This window comes from Micropterus dolomieu, linkage group LG22 (genome assembly GCF_021292245.1).
Source record: "Micropterus dolomieu isolate WLL.071019.BEF.003 ecotype Adirondacks linkage group LG22, ASM2129224v1, whole genome shotgun sequence".
Lineage (NCBI taxonomy): Eukaryota > Metazoa > Chordata > Actinopteri > Centrarchiformes > Centrarchidae > Micropterus > Micropterus dolomieu.
The window spans coordinates 29,262,649-29,274,744 of record NC_060171.1 but is presented as its reverse complement, the minus strand read 5'-3'; the positions used below and the strand labels follow the sequence as shown (position 1 = coordinate 29,274,744).

At 40.0% G+C, this 12,096-nt stretch overlaps 1 protein-coding gene across 1 annotated transcript in view; it reads right to left on the bottom strand.

The window, feature by feature from the left end:
• hydin (HYDIN axonemal central pair apparatus protein) overlaps positions 1-12,096 on the bottom strand; it is an 81,783-nt gene that overhangs the window by 36,204 nt on the left and 33,483 nt on the right. The window contains exons 26-34 of the mRNA XM_046038267.1: positions 6,061-6,229; positions 5,308-5,517; positions 3,780-4,013; positions 3,517-3,691; positions 2,916-3,046; positions 1,655-1,782; positions 1,000-1,136; positions 450-577; positions 241-354 (exon numbers count right to left, since the gene is read on the bottom strand). Of these exons, the coding sequence (XP_045894223.1) occupies positions 241-354; positions 450-577; positions 1,000-1,136; positions 1,655-1,782; positions 2,916-3,046; positions 3,517-3,691; positions 3,780-4,013; positions 5,308-5,517; positions 6,061-6,229 (1,426 nt within the window). The remainder of the gene's footprint in view (positions 1-240; positions 355-449; positions 578-999; positions 1,137-1,654; positions 1,783-2,915; positions 3,047-3,516; positions 3,692-3,779; positions 4,014-5,307; positions 5,518-6,060; positions 6,230-12,096) is intronic.

Here is a 12,096-nt window from a genome sequence, read left to right as displayed (position 1 = left end):
GGCCTCTATACACCTATGTAGATATTGCACCAAAAACCAGACATTTGCAGCTAGAATAGTCATTTACCACATTAGCAATGTATAGAGTGTATTTCTTCAAAGTTAAGACTAGTTTAAAGTTATCTTCATTGAAAAGTACAGTGCTTTTCCTTCAAAAATAAGGACATTTCAATGTGACCCCAAACTTTTGAATGGTAGTGTATATATACCGTGTCATTCCATATTCTCATGCTCTATTACCTGACACATGCCGCACTGCACAGTGTCAAACTGTAGTGTATTCGTGGAAACAGAGATGGCCGGCACAGTTACCACTCCACACAGCCGCACCTGGACCATCGGACCACCTGTGACCTGTAAAACAGACAAGGACCCAAAATATTAAACTGAATCAGAAATGATGCTATTTGTGCTCGTGTATGTGTGTGTGTGTGTGTGTCCATTTGTACCTGTATTGGCATGACAACACTTATGCCCCCCATCTTCAGGTTGGCTCCTTGGGGGTCAAATTTAACTGTGAAAGTCTGTGTCTCGCCACAGGGCAGGTTTTTCACTCTTTCAAATTCTGCACTGAAACCTTTGAAGAAGCAACAACACACGCAAGCCATTTTTTATTTTAAAAAAGGCAAAGTATTGAACACAAATCAATAGACAATAAAACAGCACAGTGAAAACTGAATGATTCATATCTGCAACTCAAATTTTATCCATTATTGAGATAATTTTCCTCTGCTATCCCTTTCTAACAGCTTATTTGCCTGTCTCGCTAATCCAGTATTATGAGTTTCATGTTCTATTATTTTTCCAGATGAGGTATGTGCATAATTGCACATACTGTAGCTCAAAGGAGGCAGAAAATTAGTTAGGCCCAAACTGTCAGTTTATAAATACTATTTACCACGTTCTTTGTAATTGTTGTACAGTAATACAGAGACAGCCCACGTAAATAAGAAACAGAGACAAAGAACTGAAAATGCCACAGGAACTATATTGTGTTACCTGTGCCAGCTAGAGATTTGCGATTGGCATGGAAGGACACGGCCACTGACCCGGTATTGGTGACATTTATAGTGTGACTGAGGACTTTGCCTGGAATGACATAACCAAAATCCAAAACATACTCGGGGAGCAGGAATCTGGGGGTGTGGGAAGAGAAACATAAATAAGACAACCAATAACAAGCATCATCCAAGTCACATCAAGTTTTTTTACTAAGCCACTACTTGCATTTTATGAATTACTGAGATTCGACAGAATTGTTTTGAGTTGTTATGATCATATTACTATATGTTATCATTTTACAAAACTATGTCATTTAAAAAGTTTTCTTTACATGTGTGAAATGTGTTTTATTTCAATGGAACACAGTTCACATCATGTTTGCCTTGAACATCAACTTGATTATTTCACAAGTCATAATCTTCAGTATACATTTGGTGGAAGACAAACAAGGGATCACAGTATGGTATGGTATGGTAACATCCAATGCACACTATGATATCCATCAAGTACCACAAAACAAAAACATACCCAGCCAGACAGTGTTCATTAACCCAAACTCTTTGAATTACACAACACAGTTCTCACTTCAGCCCAGTGAGTGGACCATCTGTTCAGCCAAAGCGTGTGTGTGTGTGTGTGTGTATGAACATACTTGCTAAGTCTGTGCCACTTTCTGGAGGAACCTTGCGAGTCTCTGAGCTCCAGCAGGCTGCCGGTCACAGCGAGAGCATTCTGTTTGACCAACGTTCTCTCGATCTCCATGTGAAGCAGCTCTTCATACTACAGGCAGCCGGCAAAAGATAGAAAAGCAAAAGGGAGAAAGAGACAGAGGGAGGGGTACGTAAATCCTCAAAAGTTACTAAAAAACTATTACAGAGTTACATAAGCAATAAAAAGCACGGTCTGACTGGTAGTCAGACTAGAAGTCAAAGCTCCCTTTAACAATTTGTCATTCTACTCATCACATATGCAGTACTTAAGTCTACAAGTTAAGTGTAATTGGTGATGTTTTAAATTAGCATTTTGACCAAAATAGGACATCTATTGCGTGTGTGTCCATCCTGGTAGAGGGTCCCTTCTCTGTAGGTCTTCTTGAGTTTTTTTGCTTCATTCCCCTGTTTTTGGAGGGACATAGGATATCTTTATCTAGACTAAGGGTCTAGAAAAATGTTTTATGAATAGTTGTTACATCATTTGCCTTATTTCTCTATCATAACAACAGATAGATGGTCACTGAGTTTTCTTGTGAATAAGGTGGAAATTATGCCAGTTTATCATGTTTTGCACAGGTATTGCAGATTCTCCTGGGGATCACAGTCTTTAACCTTATCTATGAAAATCTTTGTATTGTTATTTCATTGGTTAGGGGAAATTTCAGGGATGTTGCTGGGGAAACACACCTATCTGTGAGTAAATATTCAGGAGGTAAAGCAGAGAATAGTCATAATAATCTTCATTGTAAATCAATGGTTCTTGTCTACTCCCTGGAAAATCAATATAGAGATAAGAAGCAGGGATAGGCTGGTTACTAACACCAGAGATGTAGCAACCTTGCATATCTGGAAAGAAAATATATGTGGAACATGTAAACCATATATGTTGCATTATTTCTTAATATACTTTATATAATTAAACATGATTGTAACAAACATATATATGCTATTTAATGTTACATTAAATTACATTTAAATTGGTTTTAGTCCTTCTAGAGTCACTTATTCATTTTGTACTAGAACAAAACACTGAATAGTTTTCACACCATTATGTGCATTCTAACTAACCAACTCAATATTTTATGAGAACATGCTGACAAACCAAACTTTAAGATGATTTTTTCTTAATCCTTAAAAACAGCATTTGGGAAGATTCAAAGTTTTCTTTGCATAAAACTGTTGTTTATTTTAGTCACTGACGGTGAGTGTGCAGTTGGTCTCTGCTGTTGCTCCTCCACCAGTGGTAATTCCATTCATAAGCTCCTTGCTGACTCTATCTGTCTCCACAGCTGTTCTGGCCTGCTTCACCACATCACAGTAGCACTCATCTGCTGCAAGGGAATCACAGTGTCACACCAGTGTAGGAATAAAGAATTGGAGATTGAATTATTAGGGAGACCTGTCAATCAAGCGATTTTGGCTCAGTGTTTTCTAACACGATAAAAGGTGTTAGAAAGCAACACATAAAATAGACTACCTGCTAGGGGCTAAATTAGGTACTATGGGAACAAGACTTTGTGTCAGAGAACTTTACATTAACAATTTTCTTATAGGAACCAATAAGGTATTACATTACACAGTAAACACTTTCAGTTTACTGCTGCTTAAGTTTCAAATTGGTCATTTCAATACACAGAGAGCACTTACTTCCAGTGGGATTACCTGCATTTTGGGTGAAAGGATAAGCATAGTAATAGATAACAAACTATACTGCATTGTAAATGTTCATCCTTTGGCGTTTTGAGTACTGACACTGTTGTCCATTTGCTGTCTGTGTGTGTGAGTGCACGTCTATGCATACACAGGTTTTGTGGCAAGTTCAGCCTGATCCTTGGGAACACTCCCACTCCAGTCAGAGTGATGTCCTGCGGTGGCAGGTAAGCCACCCGCAGCTGAAGCCGCTTCTCAAACACCCCAGGGATTCCTGGGATGTAGAGCATACGCAGAGATTGCTCTGCACCACCAGCAACATAACCCTGACACACACACAAAAAACAGGTGAAAAAACACTTGTTCACAATAAATGACCCTCCTATATCTAAAACAGTGCCAAGATGAACTCACCATACTGGGTATGACCATGGGCCGGCCAGGTATGACTTCCTGTCCTTTATCATTTTGCTCATTGTCTTTTTGCTGCCGTGCATCTGGCTGCTGCTTGTCCATATCCAGGGCCATCTTCTGTACCCCAGTCTCCTCGTCTGCCCCCTCATCGTCCTCCTGTAGGATGCTAAATTTGAAGCCCAGCTTCCCAGTATTCCTCAGGGTCACCTCAGCTTCCCCTTTATGATCAAACAGCTGGAAAATGACGTGAATTAGCTTGATGGCAATTCCACCTTGTATATTTTAGTTGGAGGGTGTGCAATGTAAAGGTAATACAGTAAATTGTTGTTTCTAGAACAATATGCATGATGTTGGCCTCTGTTTGCACCTCACAGTTTATGGTGATAACCATAATAAAAATATAATAAGAAAGATGATGAGCTGGAAGTAGTTGTCTCCATGATATGAGCACAACGGAGCTGTTATTTGAGTGTAAAGAGAGAGAGAGAGTGTAAGAGACAGACAGATGGGTAGAGACAAACAAGAAAAGTGATACCAAAATGTCTGGAACTGTTCAAAGTTGGTCCCTTGTGGATGCGCAAAGGAGGTTGTTTTAGGACTTCCTAACGAATATGGATAAATCTAATCTTTGACTACAAGAAAACAACATAGACTCAGAGAGAAGGAGAAAGAATAGTGCTGAACAGACAGGAAGGTCAGAGAAAGGTTCTGCTGAATCGCTTATTTCAACTAAATCAAAAATCAATATGTCCTTGTTTTGAATATCAATGATAACTGGTCTGGATGGCTTGCATTCTTAAAGAGGGAGTGGCAGCGCAAAAGACCAAAGTGTGAAAAACTATGCAGTGACATTCAAAGTTAATGTGATACACCTTACCAGTCTTTTTACTGTGTAAAAAAGTGTGTTTGATGGCACTACACAACAGTAGATATTATGTCTTTATATTGTGCGATAATGACATACAAACACTTATCCCACAATCTGTCCCTTAGCATTAGATTCTGTGATAATACAAACAAGTGGAATGGGGAAGAATAAAACACAATTGTTTGTCAAAACATTAACAGTAAGCAAAAGCAAATAATCATTAAACAAACAACAGAAACGCAGCTAACACGTTGTCATCCAAAATCACAAACAAAAGTCTGTCACACTTCTCCCAAGCCCGTGTTGTTTTGAAAATGGCAGAATGTATCATTCCCCCAAGTTTTGTAAAAATCTAATTTCGTCTGTCATGTCACACATGGATGAGCAACCAGATGGCAAAGGAAGAACAAGGATGCAAATTAACAGAAAGTAGATTAAAACATAGAAAAGGAGAGTTTTGCCCAGACATGAGCAACTCAAACAGCAATATATCCTGCCTTCTTTGCCCCTACCAGCAGTCTCTGACTACAGTCTTGGCCCTTACCCTAGCCATAATGATCTGCACATACTAAGCTGTAACAGCACTATTTGATTTGTAGAGTTTGTTGGGATAAAGACCTGAGAAGCTGTACTCTGAGTAAAGGAGACCTTTATATGTACCTGTAGACCGAAATCGATGTGGGTAGAGTCAAGGCTGTAGCTGATTACTGATGCTTCTCCTCTGAGTTTGATTTCGTACGTAGGCCCCTCCTCTACATGGCACTGGGCTACCACCTCTCTGCTGACATTTTTATGGCCGTAGAAAGACAATATGACCAGCTGTTGGTTCCCAGGTTGCAGATGACCATATATTGGCAAGATATCAAACACCTACAGACACAAAAAGAAAAGCAGACGAACTCATTTTGATTATTCCGATGTGCTGCTGTCATACTCTCACTCATTCACCTATCATGAGCTATCAGATGAGAAGGTCAGTACCACTCTTTTATCTTCAGCTGAACTGTTGTAGCGTTACACTGCTCGACAAAGTTGCACTTATGCGTAGGAATAGTGAAGTTGAGAAAATGTAGTTCCAAAGGAAATGGCCCATACTTGAAATTATATTGACTGTTTTTGTTGGGCCTTCTTTTAGATGGCTAAAATTAATTTTGCTGCTGACCCTGTCCACAACAGTATATTGCTTAGCTGCGTACAACTCCCTGCTTCTCCAAACAGGGGGTGCGCCAACTGCCATCTACTGCAGATAATACATTGACTATGGATAAGTACCTCATATAACCCCACTTCAAAAAACCATATAAGATGTGCATGTGTGTCTACCTCCACAGAAACAGCATTGAAGCACAGAGACAGGGAATGACCCCTAACTCAGGGAAACCGTGATTTGTTTACATGTGAGCATTTGCCTACCTCTTCGACACATGGAGGGCTCTGTGTGCTGCTCTTATCATCTGCACCAGGCCTGGGGCTGAGAGCGACTGAATAGGCAGGAGAAGCCGTTAGAGCGAAGCTCCACCCTTCTTTAGTCTCCTTTACTGTATTTTTCTGTTCCTCCTCTGCCTCCAGCATCTGTGTCTCTCTATGGAAGAAAATAAAACAAGCTGAAATCAAATATTTCTTTTCCCCACAACGCAAGTGAAATTATAAAGTCAGGCAAAAAATGAAAAACAACTCCTGTAACTCCTGTAACAATGAGAAGACATGAGACAAATGATCAAAAGCGTGTTCCAGCTTCATGAAAAGACAATTGAAAGCCTCATGATGAGGATAAGGTAGTAGAGTAACACATGTAAGCAGAATAATGCAGCCAACAGCTAATTATATAAGAATCTATTGTAAAGCCAATATATCATTAACACAGTATTGTAACACCTAAGTGGAGAAGAAAATCTTTAGCACCCACATCCCAGGGAACTCTGGCTCTCATTTTCTCTCTCTGTTATACTCTCTCCTTCCCTGTGGGATCAGACTGGGTGCATCCATCAAGTTAATTAAACAGAGTGTTCTATAATTAAGAGGAATTTTAATAGGCAAGCAGCAGGAAACAGGTCAGGATAGATTGCAGTGAAGTGCTGAATAAACATGGAAGAGAATGAAAGAGATTTAGTGAGTGAAGCCATCTCAAAGCTGGGCTGGACAATTTCTATATTAAATCACCAAACACTGGTTACGTTATGCCGACAGTGTGTGTATGTGTATGTGTGCGTATGCCTGTGTGTGAGCTTTAGGGGGTGCACACATGTAAGGCATCATTCAAGTCTGCACACAAATTTGTCAAGCTCCCAAGAATGCTTCATTGTGTCCACTTCCAATGAGTGGGGGTAGTGATGCCAGCACCAGGGGGCACTGTTGTATGGTCAGTATGTGAAGAATGCTGTTTTAAGGAACAAGCTAGCCTGATGTCTAGCCTTGGGAAGATCACAAATTAGCACGCCCAGTAATGTAAGATGTAAGGGTGAACAAATACTGTAGGTCAGTGTCCTCAAAAATAGTGTGTATTTTTGGTGGAAAAGAGTTTGAAAGAGCCCCTAAAAACCTTGTGCCCCCCTGTGGGAAAGAAGGACGTGGGTCCTCTAAGAAAGAGTTTAAAGCCCACTGGTGCGGACGGAGGAACAGATGGTGAGACAGCAGATGATGACTCTGCAAGAGCTCAGCTCAAAACAGAAATAGCCTACTCTGACATTCCCACATCTGTCTCTCTCTCTCTCTCGTCCATCTATTCTTTCCTTCATGCACACTGTGGGTGTGACTGTGTTTTACTGTTTTCCCATCTTCAGTCACACTAAAAATCTACAACTCAAAGACTACAGAGACTACAAACATCTTACTTCCAGCAGACTGCTGGGGGAAAAAGGAGCAATGGGGAGCTGGTATGAGAGCGTTTGATGCAGAAAAATTATACTGGTACAGACAGCTGGCTACTGGGGTTCCAGGTTGTGAGTCAGAGTGAGTGTGTGCGTGTGTGTGTGTGTGTGTGTAAGAGGTACGTTGTAGATTAAGATTTTACATACTAAACCTATGATGTATGAAGATGCTTTTGTATAATTATAGTCTGAGTGGTTACATTTAGCTCAAGCTTGACCATCTAAAACATTAAAATGCTCCTTACACGCTTTAAATTAAAACATTGAACAGTGACAGGGGTCCTTGGGCTGCATCACAATGATTATTACTTTTGCTTATTCTAATCCTGTGTTATCAAAATCCCTCTCTTTTTTCCTCCTGTAAAATATCAAAATATTTTGATGACTCATCTTTGTGTTTAACCCCATCTTGTGTGTCTAACCCCAAGTTAGACAACTTGGGGTTGTTACGTAAATGTCCGTCCACCCATAGTCAACCGCTTATCCTGCGTACAGGGTCGCGGGGGTTACGTAAATGTATACAATTAAATGTGGTGTAAGGTAACAGTCCATCAAACAAAACCACACTTGACCGTTAGCTAGTTTGGGTAGGTGGCAGAACAATATTATAGTAGTAGAGTGTGTTTGGATTTCAGCTGGCAAAAACTTTGTTTATATTTCCAAAGAATGTGAAGATTATGGTTAAGGCTCTAATTTATTCACTAAACCCATATCCTCTTCCTCCTGATCAAACAACATGTGTGAGGGAGGTGTGGGTGAAGCCCAAGATCTGTATTGTACTAAAGCACCATATTATTCGCTAAGCCACTCTTACTTTTCACAATCCAATCAAAATTCTAGGATCTGATACAAATTCCTCTCGTGACTAAACCCATCCGCATTTTCACTCGGAAATGTGTCCCATAAAAGAAGATTCAGACGCTCTAACTGCCATTTCACTGTAACTTTGATATTAATACTTCTTCTACCACTGTTTCTTCCGGCTCATTTGAAGAGGTTGTCATTGGAATTCTTTAGGCAAGTGTCATTTCAAGATTTACCCAATCACCTTTATTGTATTATGAAAAAAACGAGTTGTAGAATGACTATGAGGCTAAAATTGTAATTACTGTTTCCCAAGTTGACCTTGTGGTGCAACTGTGGTGCAGCTGGATCAATCAGTCAGGTTCAAAGGCGTGTGTACACCATGATGCTCAACATCTCTAGATGTTTTAGTATCTATTTAGCTTTTTGTTTGTCCATTGTTTACACACTAGTTAAATCTCTTCTTCAGTTCATTGCTCATTCTTTATATTTGTGTATCTTTATCAGACACGTGCAGAGGGGGGTGCGCTGGGTGCTTGAGCACCTGCCTTTTTGCCCTTTGATGCCCAAAGTGCCCTTTTAAGAATGCAAAATGTCCTTAATTTATTTATACATTTGTAAAGGTCATAGACTGTATATTAAAAAGGTAAAGGCCCTTTTGTGAAGGCCTGCCCAATCAAACTATTAGTAAAATGAATTAATAATAATTTCACAGTTAATAAAATGGCCCACATGATGACCTTTCACCTTATGACCTCATCCGTGACCAGCCCTCCCCCCCCAGCAGCTCTGCCTAAAGGACACCTTCGATTAATCCGGTAAGTGGGGTTTACCGCAATGAGCTTGTTGTGGGTTGTTTGATGTATTTTACAAGAAAGACGCAAAGAGAGCATGCACAGTAGTTGTGTATATTGCTGTGTCACCTGTAGAAATAACATTAGCTGCCAGAACTATGCCGACAGCTAACGTTACTTCTACACAGATAAACTTCGTGCTTCGTGCTGTTTGAGGGGGAAAAGTTTCACGGGCGTCGATAGGTGTGGTCTTTTTATGTAATTTGACTACAGACTTTTCACTTGAACTAGGATTAACTTAACTAGTAACTTAATAAAAGCCTTGTGCCTTAAACTATTTATAACAACATTGGTAAAACAGGCTTACTGATCTGTCTGTCTCACTCTTACTCACTCTGTCTGCCACCCTCATCCTTTCCCCCGTTAATGTTTCTCAGATTATTTCCCACACTTTTTTGAATCTGGCATTTTATTTCCTCTACCTGCAGCTCTTGGTGTGCAGCAGTCTCTGTGAGCGTTTCCCTCTTATTTTATTGTAGCAGTCAGCCTTGGCAGCAGCTGCAGCACTACAGCAGGTCAGTCTCTGTGAGCCAGTCCCAAACACCCAACAGTCTTTACATCTTTTCATGGTCACATAATTGTTTAATAAGCCAATGAATATCCTATGTTTGTTTTAATATCTCTAGTCACAGATCACCTCCAGTAGTATCAGCAGCAACAACAACAGCAGGGGCAGCAACATCCCCAGCAACCCCTCAGCAGCAACTGTTCCCTGTAAGTTAGCCCACATTGTTTTAAAGCTAGAGCTGGGTATTCCCTGTGTTTCTTTTTCAAAACACCGTCACAGTACTTGCTAATGTATCAATACAAAAGCATCTGTATACCCATATCAACAAGGAATACATACCAATATATTTGTGTAGTGATATTTTGAGAACAGCCCTGTTTAAATCCTTGTTCCATGTGCCATTTTTTTCTTTGACCACCTGCCCTTCCAAAGGTCTCTGCACGGCCCTGATCTTATATACTGCACATCAACACTTTAGCTACTGGTTGCACTATCTGGTTAGATGTTAAACTAAACATTTTTTTGTCCTGGTACTTGCTGTGTGCAATGACACTAAGGTTGAATCTAATATAGTGACCTTCTGTGACCTATGGATACAAACAGGTACAATCACTATAACGTCTCACCTCTTTCTTATGAGATATGGAAATAGTTTTTCAGTCACTTTTGAGTGTTCAGAATTATACTAAACAACGTTTCCATTCCTGCACTTAGATGTTTCAAACAAAAATGTCTTTTTCACAAGAGTAGTCCACAGTTTCTTTTGCAAGAAACAACACAAAGCAGCCAGCTTACAGTACAATGCAAAAACAGGAAACTCACTCCTGTTTCTGCCTCTTGTACTGTTTAAAAAAGGAAAAATTCCAGGTTACTGAACGCATGACAATGGAACATTGCTCAAGAATATTGATCTCGCCATTGTATTAGTCCGGCTTAAACTCAACATCCCCTAATGCACCTGGAGTTATTAATTGTTAGTGATTCAATCGTTCACTTGTCCAGTGATCTAGTCCATCATCGCTGCAAGTGGCTACAGTGTCATCAAAAAAAGATGGAATACGCTTTCCAGTTTACTTATTGCTGATAGAGTCCTAAAGATTGAAGTTACAGTATTTGATGTATTGTACTGTATCTATCTATCACTGGGATAGATGGATTGAGAAGAGTTAACTTTATTGAAATTCCCCTCTCCAAGGCTGCGGTGTAATTACTGATAGGGATGTAATTAGCTGAACATGGCTAGATAGTGCAGGTTTCGTGAGAGACTTTAGAGAGAGAGTGTGCCCACAGAGTGAGGCCTCCATTTAATTAGCAGGAATTAGGAATTAGCTTATGAGACAGATTGTTAAGAGCGGTCACAATGTAAGAGGGAAAGGGTAAAGAAAGAGAGAAGAGAAGGTTGATAAGGATTTGGTAGAGAGCCGAAGCACAGGCAGAAGAGGAGGCAGGAGAGCAGGAGCAGAGAAAGGAGGGGAAAAAAAGAAAGTTTAATAGGCAATGTAAAACCCTAAGATGAGGACAAGGAGGGGAGCAAAAAGGAAGAATACCAATAGATGAAAGAGGGGGAAGGTAAAAAGAAGGTAGAGGGTTATAAATCTTGTAGAGCTTTAGCAGTTAGTTGGTTCATGGCCATGGACAGACAGACTACTATAGTATTCACAGTCCATTTCAAGAGAGGCGAGCCAAAGCTAAGGTTTGAGAGAGGCACAATGTAACATTAAGTGTACACAATCAGTAGATTTGTCTTCCCCGGAGAATTTATAATGGATTTGGCTTTCAATTCAGAGGGTTAAATGTATAGCTACTGTACTAACTCACCCCGATGGACAGTTTTAATATATGGCTGAGCTCTATTCTGTTCCTGTCCCTGTGAATCTTGTCTATTCAGGATGCCACAGTTCTAAAAAAAATGATTTGGGCTATAACAAAAAAAAAAAAAGCTGTAACACAGGAATCATGGAGCAGCATTGCAGCAGGACGCACAGAGCACAGGTGCTTCAGCTTCCTTTAGTCCTTCAACCAAATGAAAGCAACATTAAAAAGCCTGTATGTTACATAAACAGAGGTTTATGAAAACAAAAGGCAGGAAGCCTAATTACCTTTTCTATCATTTAGATAGCTGAAAGTTGTCTGTTACCATCATCTGTCCGCAGAGATAAATCAAGGAACAAAAGTACTCTCTCCAAACAATAAGATGGGCTTTGACAACTAATATTTCCGGTAAAAAGAAGACATACGACATAATGTGAAAGTTATGATGCTATGTTCAGATTTTCTGGCTTAGATAAGATCCAGAACAGCAAGTTGATAGGACTTTTCAGCAAAAGAGGCACGGCAGGCCTCTAATCCTGTTAGTATTTGTCCCTTCAAGACACATCCCAAGACTGTATCAGCCGGCATTGATTTGAATATGCTA